The 20,047-nt window shown below is 49.4% G+C and overlaps 1 protein-coding gene across 1 annotated transcript; it reads left to right on the top strand.

Moving 5' to 3' along the window:
• The first annotated feature begins 4,423 nt into the window (after window positions 1–4,423).
• PRDM13 (PR/SET domain 13) lies at window positions 4,424–12,802 on the top strand. The gene is made up of 4 exons (XM_053904624.1): window positions 4,424–4,722; window positions 6,237–6,368; window positions 6,670–6,790; window positions 10,185–12,802. Exons 1-4 carry the CDS (start codon window positions 4,579–4,581, stop codon window positions 11,933–11,935), a joined length of 2,148 nt encoding a protein of 715 aa, XP_053760599.1. The 5' UTR covers window positions 4,424–4,578; the 3' UTR covers window positions 11,936–12,802.
• Window positions 12,803–20,047: the final 7,245 nt, after the last annotated feature.

Here is a 20,047-nt window from a genome sequence, read left to right as displayed (position 1 = left end):
GGGAATCTCAAGAACATCTTTATTTCGCCTTTTAACACCCCGCCTTTCTGATTAAAGAGTTCAGACCAGCTCCCCCGCCTCCGTTCAATTATCCCTCAGCATCTTTTCTCAGAAGCTGTCACCACCACTTGCTGAACCACAGCCCCATCGTGAGCCATTAGCCCGGTTCTGTTCCGTTTTGCTTTTCTTTCCTCAGTTTCTCCCTGCAAGCTTTATAAATCTCCCCTGGAGGAGGAGTGTCCAAGCGGGTGGAAGTCTGAGCACAATGCAACCTGAGAATTTCTGTCACTCTCTGCATATGCTCCTAAGTGCTTTAATCCCAATTAGGGGCGGCTGACACACGGTCCTATTCATTCCCATCAGCTCTTGAATACATTTGCCTAGAAATGAACTTCACAAATAGAGGCTCTCCTAAATGTGCCCAACAGCAAGGAAAATCGAATTGAGTGCGGGCTCATTCGGCAGCGGCCGGCAGAGGAGCGTTGAATGTGGAGGTGCCCCGAGACATTGCAATTCAGCAACACGCTCGCTGACTTTTCTTTGCACCATGTCAACCGAAAGAACCAAGAAATAAGTTGGGGGAACTCCGGTTAAAAGGCAACTTGAGAGGCACTCTGAATACTTTTATTGAGCCGCTTCCAATGAGGGACTTAAAAAACAACAAAAAAGGCACCACAAAACCCACCAGCAGCGTCCGGGCTGCGTCCTGGCCGCACGTTTGGAGCCTACCGGCCGCGGCGCACCCACCGGCCTCGCAATTAAGGGGAAAATGGCCCCGTCGCCTGCGTGTCATCTGGTGGCGTTCCCAGAGCCCGTCGCCGCCGCCCTATTCAGACCCGGCCTTAATGTCCCACCCGCGCCTCGGGGGCCGCGCAGCTGGTCCGCGCTGACCCGCCGTCCTGGCCGGGGCGGACACCCTCGGGGGGCGCGGCCCTGGTCACCTCAGGCCCCAACTCCGCCGAGTCTCGCTCCCTCCCCTGCGTCTTCGCCAGCGATCCCTGACCTCGCGCAGCTCCCTCCATCCTGGGGTTCGATACTCTGCCGGGGTTGGAGGGGGGTGGGGTTGGTGACTCCTCAAACACGCGGGTCCTCAAGACAGAGGGTCTCCGGATGCAGCCAACTCGGCCCTCCCCACCCTCCCTCGTCCCCCGGGGACCCGAAGCCCAAGGGCTCTGCGCCCCGGCGACCCGCAGCTCTGCAGAAGGATATTCCGGAAGGAGCCGCTCAACTCGGCACCTACGGCCCGCGGGGCCCCTTTTTCTAGGCGGAGCCCAGCCGGGTCACACGTGCTCGGCGCCGGCAGCATTTCCAGCCCGGCACTCGGACGCTGCGCTGCGCGCGCGGGGACCGCCCCCCTAACGCTGCCGGGTCTGGAGCAGCGCCGGGAGCGGAGCTACTAGGTCTCCGCAGCCAGCAGCTCCGGCTGGCTCGCAGCACCCAGGCCTCGTTAGGGGCAACCTGTTACGGGGCGGGAGTGGTGCCCGTGCAGTTCCGCGGTGGGGAGCGAGCAGGGCCGCCCCCAAACCCTCCTCGCCCCGCACCTCGGTACAGGGGGGATTTCTCCTTAACGGGGCCCCTGGACGCCCATTTTAAGTCCATAAAAAAGCCGAGTGGAATGTTTTGATTGAGTCTCAACATTGTCTTTGAATAAGGCTGAGACCATGTAATTAATGTGTCTTTTTAATAAGGGACAATACGGCCGTTCAAGCTATTTAATTTCATTTAATTTTCCATCCCATTTGCTGCACAGCCCGCTTTTACTTTTAACACCCAGCCTTTCACGGCCCATCTTGCTCCACTGGGCACATTAGATTGGTTTCACCCTTGCTTTTTAGGGGAGAAAAAATAAAAGAAAATGTGTTCCTTTCCTCCTTTGTGGACAATTTATTTCACTTGGGGAACTTCAACTCTGAGCCACAGGACAGAATAAAACTCGGCGAGCTGGTGTGAATGCCTCTGGCGCAGTCCCTTTCTTCTCGAGGGGCTGGGAACCAGCCACAATTGGCTATATTAATAAATAACTTTCCTCACAGTCGGCCTTTACATGGTCCTATTGATAAAATTGTTCGCGTGTCGTTCACGCTTTTTCACTCATTAAGGAGGGCCGGGGAGGAGCCCCGAACCCAGGCCCGGAGCTCGCCCCTTCCCGCTCATGGTGCTGGTAATTTAAACTGGGTGTCATCCCGGAGTCGCCAGGCCAGAGGTTAGAGGGACATGTTCATGGCTTAAATTTATTGCCCTCGACTTCGGAGCGGCTTCCTCTCCTCCTCCCCTCCCCCGGCTTTTGCCATTCATGGGCCGCCTGATCAAAGGCTCCCTCTCCCTCGCCGGCAGCCTTCGAAGCCCTAAGAGGGGCAATTGGAGGATTAAGAGGAAAGATTGGTGGTAGCTCCCTCAGGAAGTGGTTCTGGTCACGGCGTGGCTGCGCGGCCAGAGGGGCCGCAGCGTGCGGCCGTGAGGACCTGCCAGGTGTCTGTCTCTGTTCTCCGCCTCAGCAGCCGCGCCTACACAGGCTTTGGAGTTAGCCCTGAGACCCGCCGTCCATGTGTCGCCGCACCGTTTGACTCGAGATGCTTGGACCTGAGACCCTTGACCGGGCCTGGATCCCCCGTTATCCTATAACCTCGAGTTTTGGAGCGCCATTCGCTCTACCCACAGATCACTGCTGTTACCTTTCGTAACACACCCCAGTGAACTGCGGAGTGGAAGCTGAGTACATCATCATTCCCATGTTATGGATTAGAAGAATGAGGTTCTGAAGTGGTTCACCGAAGTCTCCCTGAGTCTTGAATGCCAGAGCACAGACTGAAGGACCCCAAGTTTCCTGGCAGTGTCCAGTACGGCCAACGCAGGTCTCCGTCGAGGGCTGCTACGGGGCTTTCTTGAGGGCCTGGTGGGACAAACCGCTGAGTTACAGGTGTCGCCACCTTGCGTCGGGCCGCCGTTGTTAACCACAGTCACCTCTGCCAGGGACCTCAGAACCACACCTTCCGCGGGCAGAGACGGGTGGAGAATTCGGTGTAGTGGCTGTTGGGAGTCCTCTGCTCGAGTGTACGGTGTTTGGGCTTCCAACACAGGCCGGAAAACCACCGCCTCTCGGGCCTTTCCTGGAATACCGCGATGGCCCGCATCCTGGTCCATAGGATTTGGGGAGCGGCGCCCAGGATGGGCAGCGCGTGGCAGGCGCAGGCAGAATTGTCACAAACATCTGAGGAGCTCAGTCACTCCGCTATGTTATGAAAAGAACTGTCTCCGCACAAATCAGAGACTTCCCTTAAAAAAAAAAAGAAAAAGAAAAAGAAAAAAGACTGAGGAGCACTCTGGTACTCTGGTTTAACATTCCGGAGCACGCGCGTTCTCCTAGTTCATGAGTTGGACTAAAGGCAGGTGTTGCTAATGCCCGCCTCATCCTCTTTCCCGCAACCTTTGATAGACTGCCTCTTTTTTTTTTTTCTTTTTAAAGTTAGCCCCAAGGATTCCCTCCCGTTTTAAAATGTAAAAGCAAATCCGGGCTTGAGTCGGTCGGTTGGCATGTGAGGGGGACCTGATAAGAAAGACCCAGTCTTGAGCATCCCTCTTCAACCCTCTGGTGAGGACAAGGCACAGGATTGACGGCAAAGCCAGGGCCCCGAGGCCGCTTCCCTTTCCTAGAGAAAGTGCGGGTCCGGGGTGCACCCGAGGACGGTGGTGTACAACTTCCTACGTCTACCAAAACTAGTCGGGACGCTTCATATTTCGGGGCGAAACTGGACAGAAGGAAGGAAAAAGCGGTTCTAAATAGACGACTGGCCTGGACCCAATCCCCTGAAATGGTAATATGGTCGTTATTTAAAAAGTGTAGGTATTTTCTGGTGTTTTCCCATCAAGTACCTGCCTAATTTCTGTATGGCACACGCCAGAAATCAATAGAAGTTAACAAGTCCTCCAAACAGTCCCCATCTCTTTGTTTAATCTCCTTTACAATAAAGCCAAGGGGAGAGAATTAAAAATCTTTGAAGTAGACCAAGGCTCAAAGGAATCAGCCAAGTAGACTTAAAGTAGTCACTTATTTCCCAAAACTGGTTTGTCGGCGAACAATAAAAGGAAGTAAAATTTATGGAGAAATTATACAGTGGATTTGTCACTTAAAATATCGTAACTGTCTCGAGGACAATACCCCATGCTGAGGATTAATGGTCCCGCCGGACCTTTGATTCACCAGCGCCTTTTCTTCGCCCTTGACAAATTGGATTTTTAGGAATGGGAAGGTCGCCTGGACCATTGTGCGCCAGCCATTCAGAGGCCTCGATTATGCAGAGGGCTGAGGGAACTACTCCATGTGACCCTCTCGGGTGGGACTCTGCAGCTGCTGCGCAGAGCAACTCTCTCACCAAACTCCGCGCCCTTGCGCTCGCGGTGCCAAAAGGCGCCCGCCCTGATTGAAAAGGCGCAGTGCATGCCCGCCCGCGTCACTGCGCGGGCGGAGGACGCACGTCGGGGTGCGGCTCTCTGGCTCGAGCGCCGCTCGGGCTCTGTCACCCGAGCCCTGTGCTGCACCCAGCGCGCCCACGCGCCTGCCTGGCGGCGGCGGCGGCAGCAATGCACGGAACAGCCCGCGCTCCGGCCACGAGCGTGAGCGCCGACTGCTGCATCCCGGCCGGTCTGCGCCTGGGGCCCGTGCCTGGAACCTTCAAGCTGGGCAAGTACCTGTCAGACCGCAGGGAACCCGGGCCCAAGAAAAAGGTATTAGCCATTCCGACCTCCGCCTCCAGCCATTCGCCTCCCTTTGCCCTGGCCCTGGCAGTGGTAGATAGGGCAAGCGGAAGAAAGGGGCGATTGAGTCGTTACCTGCCAATGCTGCCAGGTGGCCCGGGGACTCCAGTAACTCCTCGCAAGTCGCATTAACTGAGAGCTGGACGTGGGCCGAGCTTTGGGGAAAGGACGTGGCTGAGAGGGGACAGCGCCGGGGCGGGGTGCATGGGGCTGTTTACGTGAGGGGACCACTCAGAATCCGCGGTTTCCCTGAAGCTCCCGAGTCTCGTTCGGAGAGGCGTGTGTGTGTGTTGAGGGGGGGAGCCGGGTCTCCCCGCAAATGCGCCCTTTCTCTGTTACACAGCGCGCAGGGCGTTGAAGACTTTTCTTACCTTCTTCCCTTCAACGCGCTAATTTAAGGCTTAAATTCGCCTTAAAATAATTTAATCTCATGTGCTCCGAAAAAAACAATCTTTCGGAAACTCTCAGTTCTTAGCACGTACCCCCATCCCCACCCCCGCGGATGTCTGCTGGGGGTTTGGGGTAGATGGAGGGCGAGTGATCCAGGTAGTGGCTCCCCCTGGGGCCCCGACTGAGGGCGAGGAGTGCCCACCCGCCTGGGGCACCGGGTCCGCGAGTCTGCAGCCAGGCTTTGAGAATCCAGGGTCGCAACTGGGAGGCGTCGGGGCCGACCCGCCAGTTCTAACTCTCCGAACTTCGTATAGACCCCCGAGCAGAGTCGGGTTTTAAAGGCTCCCTTCCGCCCTGAGGCGTCCCAGCCGGCAAAGGTTCTCCAACAGCTACCGGGAAAAAAAGGCAGGAGTCCGGTGGGGGGTGGTGGGGGAGGGGGGGAGAGGACCTTAGCTTTGCCTAGTCGCTGCCTTGAGCTTTCTTGTAAGAAATTGCTCCCGCGCAGGGCCAGCGGGACCCGCATGTGACTCCCTACGCGATCACCCTCTTCCCCGCGGTCTAAAGTCTTCTTTACACGCGCTTTAATTGCTTTTAAATAGCCAGCCATGCTGCGGCCGCGTTGTTCGTTCACACACTTTCGCTGCCGGACTCCTAGGCACCTCCGCATCTTGGCGCTGTGCAGTGAGCCTGGGGAGGCACGAGAGGGAGGTGAAGGAAACTCTGGGTTCTGGGGCTGACGTCTCTCTTATATTAACGACCGATCTCAGAACCGCAAGAATAGGAACTGAGCGGGGGCGGGGGTGCGGGACATCTTGGTACAAGACCACCCCCCAGCCTCTCACGGAGGATGCTTTCGCTCTTGGTGTTGCCAAGGTGGGACGAGAGAGGGGACTGTTATAGTAGCCAGCCTCCTGTCTTCCTCCCTTCCTTAAGCAAGGGTCCTAGGAATTACCTTCCTCCCAGCAGCCCACAGAGGTCTGGCCAAAGCGAACGCAACCATTTTTCAGAGTCGGGTGGGGTGTTGGATAAACTTTCCCTCTGGATTGTGGGCCTGGCCGTGGCGCGAGGAAGAACGACCACTGCTTGTGTTGCAGGTGCGCATGGTGAGAGGGGAGCTGGTGGACGAGTCGGGGGGCTCCCCTCTGGAATGGATAGGGTTAATCCGGGCAGCCAGGAACCCCCAGGAACAGACTCTCGAAGCTATTGCAGACTTACCCGGAGGACAGGTACTGTGGGCTTCCCCCACCACTGCCAATTCTACCTACCTAACCGTTACTGAGGTGGCCATCAATATTAAGAACAAAGCGCTTTAGCTGGAGGTTTCATTTAAACGTCTCAACAACCCTCTAAGGCATACACTATTATTTCCCCCGTTTGAAGAATGAGGGAAGTGAGGTTCAGAGAGGTCCAATAGTTTTTTCAGGGTCACACAGCGTCAGAGCGGGGATTTGAACCTTTCCTTTTAGTTGCTTTTAGACCGATTACCCAGGGAAATGACAGCAAGCTGTCCCGTTCCTTGTGTCCCAGATCTTCTACCGAGCTCTTCGAGACGTCCAGCCAGGGGAGGAGCTGACCGTGTGGTATTCCAACTCCTTGGCTCAGTGGTTCGACATCCCCACAATTGCAACTCCGACGCACGACGAGAAAGGTACCGAGTCCGAGAGGGCCTCCGGGCCAGCGCGGGTGGGTGAGAGTCCAGCCCTTCTCCGTTCTTTGGACGCGACCCCAGGGCCTTTCTCTCGAGCTATGTAAAACTGAATTCATGCTCCCTGTCTGTGTGAGCAGAGAGACGACGTCACCACTACCACCTTACAATCAACAGTAAATGACAATAGCGACAATAATCTGGCTCGCGACGACACCGAAAAAATACTTTATGAACATAGGGGCTATCCTTTCCTATTGCATACCCAGAGACAATTATTTACTCAATTAAGAATCCATAAAGAAACCTTAACATATTATTAATCACATCATGAGCTCTAAAAAGCATAACTCAAACCTGGAACGTTTTTAGAAGGTGGAAGGGCTTCTCTTCACTGGTTTGAAGGACAGTAATGTATTTCCACGGGATTTTAGAAGCATTACGGTACTTACAGCTGGTCTGTTGGCAGGTACTGAAGCCCTTCCATTTAAATGGTATTTATTCATCTCCCCCTCCCTACTTAAATTGAATCTGGGTTGTATCCCAGTTTCTTCTTAGATTTATTTGATCCCTTCCAAAGCCAAGAGTGGATTTATGCAAATAAGGGGCAGTAACTAAAGAGAAGAACATTTTCAAACCTCCCCTAGAACACTGAAGAACACTGTGAAAAAAAAATCTGGGTGGTGCTACAAGAGTTCAGATCTTGAGACCTCCCTTTTAATTCACAAAGCTTCCATGACTTTCTTTTTTCCTTGTCAATTGTTAAGGTTTGTAATTTCTCCTAAAGACACAGTTATATTTAAAGTCAATATAATGAATGTTGTGAAATATTTTAACACGCTGTCCTCCCAAATTGCCTGCTCAAATCTCATCTGTCTAGAAATAGGGTTAAAGAAATTAATACAAATGTGGGAATTAAGAAACCATGAATAAGACAGAATGAAGCTTATTTAGAATGACGAATCACTTCACTTCAAAGTATCACTGTCTTGTGGGTAGACTTGTGTGTACAGTATTCATAAAACATTATCCTAAAGTAGCTTATTCCTTATACTACATTATATTAAATTCTTTTGTTAACTTCTCCCAGTAAAAGAGAAGCATGATAAAAGATCTGTAGTGGAGAACTCTGTAATCTGCCACTACAGGACAATTCCAACAGCTGCTGACCTTTAGGGGCCAGACATTTCTACACAGAACACCCCTCCTTAGGCACTCTCAAATCATACAAAAGCAACCTGTTTGAGTGGTGGCCCTCGTGTTTTCATTTCAGCCAATTAAGCTTATGAACAGATGTCAGAATAAACACCATTTTCCTTTTGGGAATGCATGGGCTATTCTGAACCCTGACTGCCCCACCTCTGATATACTTGAAATCTTGGCAACCTCAGGGTTACACCAAGATGAGGAGGCAAAGTCACTCATGAAGTGTGTTTGACACTTTTGGCATGACTTGGATTTCAGAGTCCGGAGAACATATCAGTTGGTTAGAATAAATTGAAAAAGGAACATAATGAAACAGAGAATTTGCTTAACTCTTGAAAAGATGAAGAAATAAGTAGGGAAGGCTGCTATTCTTCCACCATTGAGTAACTCCAGTGGGTTTCAATTCCATAGTAATTTTAAGGAAAATATGGACCCTTTGTTTTAGGAAGGAAGCTTACTTGGCTTTTTGATTGACTAGAGTCATTCCAGGGCAGCCTTTGAAAATTCCTTCTTTAAAAAGGGGTAGAGAGGGAGGTTCTGAACTTAGGAGAAGGGAGGTTATTTAAGATGTTACATCAGCATACCCAGCAAGAGAACCCAGGAAGTCTCTTCTTTTTTTCCAGATTTATTTTACAGGGATGTTCAATACAAGTTAACAGAAATACTGAAATGATTTTATTTAAGTTTTCCATGAACAATTAGGGTAGGCTCTCGGAGGTAAATCCTCGCCCCCCCCACTCTGCTTTCTGCCCTACCTTGGCGTCAGCTGGAACGAACTGATCCTTGCATCTTAGTTATCTAGAGGGACTACTTGCTTTATGCAAAGCTGAAAGTAAAACACATGAAGGGAAGAAGATATAGAACTTTTTTCAGTTGTTTTTGTAGTAATGCTTTAGAAGTTTGAGCTGCTTGTGTGCAAGGGGGAAGGAATTTAATTTTTCCATTGAATTTAATAAGACAAACTTTGGGTACTTCCTTGTGGCTCAACTAACTTCTTTCTCACAGACATTCTTCAGTATTATCAAGCAACCATAACACCAAAAAAAGAAACCCAACTGCAAGATCGCTGTTTTCTGTCCAGAGATAACAAGACCGTTTTAAAGTGAAAATTAACTTCCACCATGTGATCACAATCTGTTTCATACCTGTGTCCCTCGATTGTGTTCCCAGACCTTGGCCAAATTAAAAACAACTAATGTTAATAATATTAAACACAAAAAAAGGCTTGACAGCAAAAACATGTATATAGTTCCTCGTAGAGAATTGTATGCTTACTAAAAGCTGAGTATCTTTATCATATCTATCTATATATTCATTTCATAAAAACTAAACTATCTTTTCCAAGGACTTTATTATTACGCCTGGACTGGTGCAGCTTTCTAGGAGTTAATTAGTTACCAGGTGGAACAACTGAGAACATAATACGACATCATCCTTCAATTTTTAGACTATAAGGACATAGGGCGTTTTCTTTTTTTCTCATCAAATTAAATGGGGTTAAAGAGGAAATAAAGATACAAATAATTTTGAAGAATAGCAGATTATAGTCCCTATGTGGTCCTTCAGTTGGTCACGCTCCAGGGAAACCTCAGGCAAAATGTTTAAGGCTGGGAGGCAGTGGGAAGGGTGGGTAATGGACATAAAAGGCATTGTTGTATGAAAAGGAATGATTACATATGGCCCATACATACAAGATATTGTCTCGCCTGGTAATGAGGCGCTCACGACCATTAGATTGGTCTTTGTTCAGTTTATCCAAACTCCTTGACATACGCCACCTATTCTGCAAACGCCAACAGATGGGCCCGGGCACAGCACAGCCTCAACACTTGATTTAAAGCAACAGCTGCTCTCTCTGCTCGTTTCTTCCCCCGGCCAGCCTGCCTGAGTGCTGCCCTCCCAAGGAAGATTTGCTCGGATGGCCCGGAGGAAGTCTTCGTTGGAAAGGCCCAGGTCACCCCTTTGGCCTCTGAGTAATCGCAGAGGATGGAGATGGTGACAAAGTTGGCCATTTGGGGCTTCTCGGAGTCCTTGCTACAGTGGGGCCACCGAACTAACTCACTCTCTGGGCCCCAAGAACACTCTTGCTCATACCTCTGGTCATAAATCTGGGCTTTGCCTTGGGTGCGCTTTCTTTCTCTTTCGCTTGTTCGCCTCTGACGGGGTCGCTTTCCCACTCTTTCTCGCCCAGGGGAGGAGCGCTACATTTGCTGGTACTGCTGGAGGACGTTTAGATACCCCAACAGCCTTAAGGCCCACCTACGTTTCCACTGCGTGCTCAGCAGCGGCGGGGGCCGAACCTACCTGCACCACGAGCACGCTGCTCGCCAAAGCGCTGCCCCGGGCGCGGATGGCCTTCCCTTCTCTCCGAAACCCCCAGCGCCCGACTTTGCCGCGGCCGCCCCGGCTGGCACTCTGCGGCCCCACTCGCAGGCCCCGCCGCCTCTCCAGGCCTGCGGAGCGCGGGAGAGTATCAAGCGCGAGGCCTCCTCTGCGCCCTCGGCCACGTCGCCACCCGCGGCCAAGTGGGGGCAGTCCAAGAAGAGCAAGGAGCAGCCGGACCGCGCCCTAGACATGAGCGGGGCCTCCCGGGGACACGGCCACTTCCTCGGCATCGTAGGCGGCTCCCCAGCTGGGGGCGGTGGCCTGGCCTTCTACCCCGGAGTGCGCTCGGCTTTCAAGCCTGCCGGCTTGGCCAGGGCGGCTGCGGCCGCGCATGGCGACCCCTACCGGGAGGAGGGCGGCGGCAAGCCTGGGTCCGGCTTGGCCTTAGGCAGGTTGCTGGGCGGGGGCCGGGCGGGCGGACGCCCGGTAAGCGGGGAGAACCCCGCGGCGGGCGGCGCCGGCCACCACCATCACCACCATGCGCACCACCACCATCACCATTCCAAGTGCCTGCTCTCGGGGGACCCGCCGCCGCCGCCGCCTGGCCTACCCTGCTCGGGGGGCTTGCGCAGCTTCCCTCTGCTCCCCGGGGCCCCGGAAGAGGCGTCAGCCTTCAAGCATGTGGAACGCGCCCAGCCAGCGGCGCCTGCGCTGCCGGGAGCGCGTTTCGCCCAGTTGCCCTCGGCGACCGGGCTGCCCGTCGAGCGCTGCGCGCTGCCGGCCCTCGACGCGGGCGGGCTCAAAGCCTACCCGGGTGGCGAGTGCAGCCACCTACCTGCCGTCATGCCGGCTTTTACCGTCTACAACGGGGAGCTACTCTACGGCTCACCGGCCGCCGCCGCTTATTACCCGCTCAAACTGCACTTCGGCGGGCTGCTCAAGTATCCGGAGTCCATCTCCTACTTCAGCGGGCCTGCGGCGGCAGCAGCAGCAGCGGCAGCTGCCGCTCTAAGCCCTGCGGAGCTCGGCTCCCTGGCTAGCATCGACCGAGAGATCGCTATGCACACGCAGCAGCTGTCCGAGATGGCAGCCGGGAAAAGCCGAGGCCGCCTAGACGCGGGGACGCTGCCACCCGCCGTCGTGGCGGCGGGAGGCGCTGGGGGTGGCGGCAGCGTAGGTGGCGGCGCCGGCAAGTCCAAGACCGGCCACCTGTGTCTCTACTGCGGCAAGTTGTACTCGCGCAAGTACGGGCTCAAGATTCACATGCGGACGCACACTGGCTACAAGCCGCTCAAGTGCAAAGTGTGCCTGCGGCCCTTCGGCGACCCCAGCAATCTGAACAAGCACATCCGGCTGCACGCCGAGGGCAACACGCCCTACCGCTGCGAGTTCTGCGGCAAGGTGCTGGTGCGCCGCCGGGACCTGGAGCGCCACGTCAAGTCCCGCCACCCCGGCCAAAACCTGCTCGCCAAGGCGGGCGATGGCCCCGGCGCGGAGCCTGACTACCCGCCGGAGCCTGGGGAGCCCAAGAGCGACAACGACAGCGATGTGGACGTCTGCTTCACGGACGACCAGAGCGACCCTGAGGCTGGAGGCGGCGGCGAGCGCGACTCATAACGAGTCTTCTCGGGAAAGGGTGGATTTGGGGGGCGGGAACGGAGATAAGAAGTTGGGGAGGGGCGAGTGGTTCTGTTTTGGGAGAAGAGAGGAGCTCCTGGAGAGTGAACCGGTTGACAAAACCGTTTTTATTTTGGTTGTGCGCCAGATTTGGAACAGTGAGAGGTCCCAGGTCCTATAGTGAAATTCAGAGCTAAGGTTTAGAAATGGCTCAAAGAAATCTGGCTTTTTGCGTAGCCGGAGCGCGTCGGGTCCCTGTGGACGCTTGGACTCCGCGGGTAGTCTCTCCCATGAACCACCCAGGAGGTCTGCTCTCAAGGTTTAGGATCGCATTAATGTGAACTTCACAGCGCCCTTGAGGGCGTCGATTTTAACTGCCATGTATTTTTAAATTGTTCTTTAACGTGGAGGAAATTGTGCCTTTTGAAACGATGTTGTGTGTGTGTGTGTGTGTGTGTGTGTGTGTGTGTGTGTGTGTGTGTTTACATTAGCATTTCACTAAATAGGCAAAACAGTAGTCAAAGTTCGGTAGACGTGACATCCATCCATCTATCCAAATATTTTCATTTCATCTGTTCTCGTGTCAAAGACTATGCCTTCCCGCATTGACTATATAGTGGTAGCAGGTGTGCAAATTGGTCAAGTTGCAATTATTTATAAAAGAGTAATGACAAATGTAAAATATCTAAAGCATGAATCTAAAAGCACGCAATATATAATTTTAAAGAAAATGTCTTATTTGGTAGAGTACAGATGTGATGTATGTTGTTTTACAATGAATGATGTACAGTGGATTCAGTATTTTGGTCTTGGTTCCAGTTTGTGCAATCTTTAATAAAAATAAAGATACACATGACAGTTTCTTCACTTAGCGATTTCAGCAGATCCTTTAAAGAAAGAGTTTAATTCGAAAACAATTTTCAAGAAGACTCCATAATAAAATGAATCACAGGACACTTGAAGACTTTGACTATTCATAAGGTAAATGTTAAGTGGTGTTGTAATAGGGAAATATACTATTTCCAATATGTGTACTTCACATGCTCCCAGATAGCGGGCAAAGTAACTGTTTTCTGAAATCGTGTTAATTATGCTAAGAGTTTTCATGTTTAGGAAAGAAGCTAATGAGTTTCAAGAAAAAATGCATATTCCTCATCAAAAAGAATTATGGAACTGTAGAATCACTGTTTCTTGCTATGTACCATTTTGACAGGGGTTTCCTTGGGAAGCAAACAAAGGAAAATTGCTCCGTGCTTTTTATGATTCATACACTTTAGTTTTCATTTAACAAATGCTAAAAGAGGATTGATATTATTGGAGGTGCTGATCTACTCGTCTGTGTAGTTTTCTTTTCTCCATGTACTCTTTCCAATAATCTCGTGCTGTTGATGTGTGTCCCATTTTCCTGAAGAGAAAATATACACTTCAAGGTCACTGGGAGGCCCATAATGAGAAGGACAAAGTTAGAAGCAATGACTTCATTTATGGGTATAAAAAATTAATACTAGTGAATGGAAGACTATCGTAAAGAATATATTTCTGTGGGCTAAAATTGGAAAGCACCCTCTCCCCTTCCTATGCCACTCCCCAACCCCGTACTCAGGGGAGCATTGCACTGAAGTTATGTAGAAGTGGAGGATGAGCCATCTCCTCAACTAAGGGCAGGTACCCAAAGAGCCCAGGTCTCTAGTACTCTTCCCAGAGGTTGGTGGGAAGATTCTTATAGGGCACCAAAAGATCTGGATATGATCCTGATGATTTTAACTCAGTTAAAAATGACCTTTATTTTCTGAATCCTGAGTACTGCAGCAGTTCCCACACAGCTGTCTCCCAGTTGGGAACATGGCAGATGCCACTGGATGACTGGCAGAGACTTTTTGTAATCCATCAGAGCAAGAGGCATGGGGGTGAGGTGAGGAGGATATCTGACTTTTACGGGGGCTGGATCAGCAAAAAAGATTTTTTCTATGAGAAAACTGATCCTGGGGATTACAGGTTTTTGGTGTCTGCTAACCAGAAGATGTTTTGCTTTGTAAAAGAAAACCCAAAGAGAAATAAAAAATATGTGTGAAGTAGCATGTATATATGGTGACAATGATACTACCATTTATTGAGAGCCTATTCTCTGCCAAATCCTTATGTTACTGCTATTTTCACTTCTTTCCTCCCCACAGAGGATGACCATGGGCTTGCCCCACGAGGTTCAGTGATGGCCCTGACAACAGAACTGGAAACAAACCCACACAGCTGCCTATTCAGCTTGGGCTCTAGACATCCAGGGCTTCTCACTGCCTTCATAGTATCAGAGTCTTGCCCTTTGAAGCAATTATTGCTTGAAACAAAATCCACCCTTATAGAGAAATATTGGAAAACTTTCCTGAAAACAGACTGTGTGAGTCCTCAGGGAAAGTGAGAAAGGCTGCCCAGATTTAAAACAAAAAAAGTTTTATCAGTTGTAAAAGTTTTGTTTCCTTCTTTCATTTCCTAGCTCACTACTTAGTCCTATAACTCTTATTGTTTTCAAGAAATAAAAACAGTTTGGTCAAAGAAATACATTTTAAATTGATAAAAATTTAATAAAACAGAAAACTCCCTAGCTGCCTTTTCCTCTTTGATATTGACTAGGTTATTCGAATAAATTCCAATATGAAAAATGAAAGTTGAATATAGACTTAAAATGTCCTTAATAGCAGGTCATTTGTAATTCTCAATGTGCTTAATAGCAGGTCATTTGTAATTCTCCATAGGTTGCCTCACATAACCTGTATATTTGTCCATGGATGTGCACACTATCATATATAATTAATGTGGTTATTCATTTTAGTTGTGAAGTCAAATCAGTGATGTACAATCAGTAACATTACTACTACTTATTTAAGAAATTTTAAACATTTATTTATTTTTTGAGAGAGCATGAGCGGAGGAGGGGCAGAGAGGGAGAGAGAGACACACACGGTATCCGAAGCAGGCTCCAGGCTCTGAGCTGTCAGCACAGAGCCCAATGCGGGGCTTGAACTCACGACCAGACCATGACCTGAGCCGAAGTCCATGCTTAACTGAGCCACCCCTGCCGCCCCTAATACTACTTATTTAAATGGCTCAGTTGAGTTAGTGTTTCTCAGATGACTTCTTTCAGTTTCCTATCTCTGTCTCCATTCCCACCCCCAACCCTCCTTCCTTCTCATCCTGATGACCACAAGTAACTATGAAGGGTCTACTGCCTCGATTTCCTCATCTGTAAAACAAGTTGAATTATGCAATAGGGAGGTTGTGAGGATTGAATGGGTTAATGCAGGTAAACTGCTTAGCATAAAGCCTGATGCATAGTAAGCTCTCAAACAATAGTAAAATAACCCTACCAACTCCGTGGTTTTATTTTGAAGACACCAACTAACGAGGTAAGTGTTGACGCCCTTTTACAAGTGTTAGCGCTGTTCTCCCCTTGGTTCACTTCTAGCCCCCAACAAACATGCCCCAACTTCGGTAAGTAAAGGCCTTTCACACTTTTGCCAAAGAGAAACTTCCTCAGACCCCTTATCAAGTCATCCTTCTATTTTAAGCTCAGACGTTGACCCGTTCAAATGGTTCATAGCGATTAAGTGAACGGGAAGAACGCTCTCATGCTTTCGCTAATTTTTGAAACGCTGGGCTGCGCGGTGAGTTTACGCAGAAGCATGCCGCGGAGGTGAGCGCATGAACATCTCCCCTCCTGAGTCGGGTAGAGAACGGGGCACAGTAAAAGCTGCAGTTCCTCAAAATCCTGCTCTGGGGAAAATTCATTTACTGGCTGGACTCTGCGGATGAGGTGAGTAGCGGTGCGTCTCCAGGTTAGAACCGCATGCAGTTCAGGGGAACGCCAGGAGAGCGGGGGCTGGTGTTGGTGCCTGGGCCCAGGAGACGAGAGGGCGATGATTGGCTGCTCCGCTTTAGCCCGAGCGCTCCCATTGGCTCACCCCTTGGAGCCAGGGTTGCTATTGGTGGCGGGTTGGCCGCGCGCGAAGGTTCGGGCAGGAGCGGTCTCCCAGGAACCCGTGTCCCGCTGGCGGTGTCGTCTCCTGCGTGGGTGCTGCAGTGCCAGGTAGTGAGTGCGGCGCTCTTGCGACTCACGGCTTCGCTCTCCCTGGGAACAGAGGTTTTCGGGTTCTGAGTGGGGGCAGAGGTGTGGAGTCTCGCCGCTTTTAGGTGTAGTGTCCGGGAGCTCTGGCTGGGGAAAGAGACGCGGTGACTCCTCCCGCTCCCGCCCCCGCCGCGGCGGACGGCGGGAGGCGGAGGGAGTTCCGGGCGCCTAACGAGTCATTTTTAAGTGCTGCTGCCCTGCTGTGGCGGGGAGTAGCGGCACCAGCGCTGCGGCGCCCTCGCCATCTGCTGCTTCCCCAAAGGGAAGGCGGCATAGGCGCTGGCGCCGTCGGGAGGTCAGACTTGACCCTTGGCCACCCAGGTGTGAGTTGTGAAGGGGAGGACTCAACAGACGGCGGGGCCAACGTGTTTAGTTCCAGAAGGAGCGTGGCGCTCGCTCTGGGCTGGGTGACCTTCCTACAAAAGATGAAAGGAGCGCTTCTGTCATCTGCGACTGTGGTTTAATTCAAATTAGGTGTAACCGGTTGTACGGCAGACAACTTGTTAATGCCTTTGGCTTGCGAACCGTCCCAGGGCGCTAAAAAGGGACCGACGCTGCGGCGGGGGAGGGGTGGGGGAGGGCTGTATGTACGCATGTAAGCCCTTTAAGGACACTGATTTTATTTCAAGGACAATATGCTTTTAATTGTTTAAGTTTTAACATTTCATGTAAGTACATAAAAACTAAACCAGAACGTATTAAAACTATGGAAGCGAGAGCATAAAAGACAGATTTTTGTAATTACAATTAAACAGATTCAGGAACATTTTCATGTAGAGTAAGGAAACTTTATTAAAAATGAAATACGTTAGATATCCAAATGTGAGTATTCTCTACCTTTTATTTTTCTCCCCCCTATTCACACACGCTTCTGCATAGTTTGGTATTGTGGGAAGTGGCTGCAAACACATACTTCCTATTCTTAATGTTGGCAGTAGAGTAATGTTCCTGTAAGTTGAGACTGACTGAAAATTCAACGTTCCATGGCAAGTTGTGTTTGAACGGGGAGACATTCAATTCCAGAGATTTGTGTAGAGAGCCTTAGGTGGAAATGTCTTATGCGACAGGAGATATAGTGAAGAGAGATGCAATGCAATAGCAGATGGCTGTCCATAAGAACAGAGTGAAGGTCAAAGATAGTTTTTTTTTTTTTTTTTTTTTTTTTAATGCCTGACAACCGGCAGAAAGATAAGATTCTATAGTTGACACTGAGCAGTCGATTCCCGAATTATCACCTTAAGGTAAATGGAGACATGACCAGGTCAGGTTTAAACTCACTTGAGCGCATTGGACCGTGGCAGAACACATGTGTGAGCAACAAAATGCTTTCAGGTATGCCAAAAGTCAACCCAATGAGAAATGAGTCAATGGAAGATGTCGCATTTTATAAGCTTATTTGTGATTTTCGGCAAGCTGGAGAAAGAAATGCCTTAGCAACCAAGAAGATGTAGAGAAAAGAAAATACATTAGGGGGTTTATAGAATAGGCTTTCCGAATTATTTAAAGCTAAATCACTGAAATGCAGTCTAGGTACTGTCTTTGCTATTTATAGGTGTTTGTACATATATTGTGCCCTTCATTTCTTTCCCAAATCAGTTTATGTGTTATTGTTTTGAATTAGTAGTTTGGGACTTCATGATATTCATAATGGCCAATATTCTCCTCATAAAGTGAGGGAAAAAATAGCTTTGCCTTAAAGTTTCCTGGATAGCACTCATTTCATTAAACCTTCATTATCTCATGTGGTCTTTGTAACAACCTATTTTACAGATAAGGGAAATAAGGTTTGTGTTGCACAGCTAGCTAGAAATATTGCCAGGATTCATCCCTAGGCCTGTTGACTCTTCAGCATCATTCTCAACATGCTGTATGTCCTCTTTAAAGTACTGTCATCTGACTGACATAGGAAGTGTCTAGAAATTCAACTTTGATTCCTATTGTCATAGGAGAAAGATGAGGTGAGCTGAAAGATTAATGGGTTCCCAGGTTTTTCCAGCTGGAATCAGAGTTAAATTAGAGACCATGTTTGACCTGTTATGTACTCGAAATTATTTGAATTCTGGTAAATTCCTATAAGGTTGGGTTCAGTTTAGCCTGACTTAGTCTTATTAAACACAAAGACGTGTGTATAGGGGTGAGTCTAAAGTGGTCCACCTGTGGTCCTGCAGATCCCAGGAATAAAGGTGTGATAGTTTGATTCTGTTGAGAACTTCAAGACTATTTGGGTCCTGCCAGAGAATCACCCAATTCCCAAGTTAGGACCTAAAAATTTTCCAGGATCCTAGCATCCCTTGGGACTGATCACCAATGATATAGTTGTCAGTTTCCAAACTCTTTTCACATGTAGCAGGCTGGATTCCTGGGAGTCCGGGCCAGGCAGGCAAGGTCAGGGGTGGGGCTGGGTTGGCCTGAAACTGCTTTGCTGATGGTGCACCCAAGGGTGACCGAAAGAGAGAAATATGGGGCCCAAATCAAAATAGAATGCCAGGCACAACATCATCTGGAAAGAGCCAGGCTGAGGCAGAATCCCAGTAGTTATAAGGCAGCAGGAATGAAATCAAACTAGAACAGGAGGGTTGGGATTGATAGAATGAAGGAGGTGGAGAAGGAATGAGACCTTCAGCAGCTGGAGCCTGGAGACAGGCATTTTTTAAAAATGTAATTTTGTTTTTAAATAGGTGATATACTCACATGTTCAAAGATAACAACTGTATAAATAGGTTTATATTTAGGAGTCTTAAATTCTCATTTCTGTATACTCCTATCTACTCAGAGGTAATTGCTAGGGGTAGATTTATTTTGAAGCTCACTGGCACAAGTTTCTTCCAAGACCTAATCCTAATTTTGTCTTGTTTTTCTTAAAGCAGTTTTCCCAAATCCTAGGAGTTTCAGAACTTACAAAATGTGGACCTGTACTTTGTAACCAGTCATTGTAGTTTCTTTTTGTTAAGTCTGGTGTTTCTTTTTGTTAAGTATAAACACTCAAGAATGAATATACTTAAGCTGAAGATTTTTTTCCTGTATCTTCTGTTTTATTTTTTTAATTTAAAACGTTTTTAATTTTTAATTTTTTTTAGAGAGGTGGGGGGAGGGGGCAGAGAGAGAGAGAATCCCAAGTAGGCTCCATGCTCAGCATGGGGTCCCACACGCTCTCGATCCCAGGACCCTGGGATCATGACCCGAGCAGAAATCAAGAGTCAGACATTCAGCTGACAGAGCCACCCAGAGCCCCATGTTTTACTTTTTTTTTTTTTTAATCATATAATCTGAAGGTCTTTCCAGAGCAGCCCAAAAAGAACTTCCTCCTTTTTTTTTCTTTTACAGCTGCATAGCATACAAACATATGTTATTTAATTCTCCTGGTGATGGCACTTGGGTTATTTTCTATAAATAATGCTTCAAGGAATAGCTTATGTTAAGTGAATTTTGTAGGTGTGGTGCAGGTATTTTGTAGATGAGGTGCAGGTGGGATTGGGGTCAGTGAAAACTCTGAGCTGGCCTGCATCATGTCAGAATCAGGCCAATGTCTAGAAGATGGATGATTGGCTGACAGCTCAACTCATTTCTTCCCTCTGTGATTGCAAGGCTCAGTCACCCTTAGCTCTTGACCATATTCTGCAATAGGGAGGCAACACTGGGGGCCTCATCCCATGTTTTTGTTTTGTGGGGAATTTGGTAGAGAATCCTTGGGAGACCTGAGCTATAGACCTGTACTTCTCCATGTCAGACAACATGGAAATCCTAATGTTAGGCTAACATGGAAAATGTATGTTTGCGTACACATGCATTTGAACTTTTAAAGTTCTCTTCTATGAACATTACCATCAAATTTTGATTTCCCTGTGATGTGTATTATTTAAAAGTACTTTAGTAATTTTTTTATCTCATGGTTTGTGAGATTGAGCCCCATATCTGGCTCTGCAATGACAGCATGGAGCCTGCTTGGGATTCTCTCTCTCTCTCTCTCTCTCTCTCTCTCTCTCTCTCTGCCCCGC

Source organism: Panthera pardus, unplaced genomic scaffold, assembly GCF_024362965.1.
Source record: "Panthera pardus isolate Hobbes unplaced genomic scaffold, ASM2436296v1 HiC_scaffold_17, whole genome shotgun sequence".
NCBI lineage: Eukaryota > Metazoa > Chordata > Mammalia > Carnivora > Felidae > Panthera > Panthera pardus.
This window is presented reverse-complemented; position numbering and strand designations above follow the sequence as displayed.

What these genes read in the sequence shown, in the direction of transcription:
- PRDM13 (XM_053904624.1), top strand. Translation starts at nt 4,579, where the DNA reads ATGCACGGAACAGCCCGCGCTCCGGCCACGAGCGTGAGCGCCGACTGC. An exon ending in AACCCGGGCCCAAGAAAAAG is followed by an intron (nt 4,723 to 6,236) that starts GTATTAGCCATT and finishes CTTGTGTTGCAG; the next exon opens with GTGCGCATGGTGAGAGGGGA. An exon ending in TCCGACGCACGACGAGAAAG is followed by an intron (nt 6,791 to 10,184) that starts GTACCGAGTCCG and finishes TTTCTCGCCCAG; the next exon opens with GGGAGGAGCGCTACATTTGC.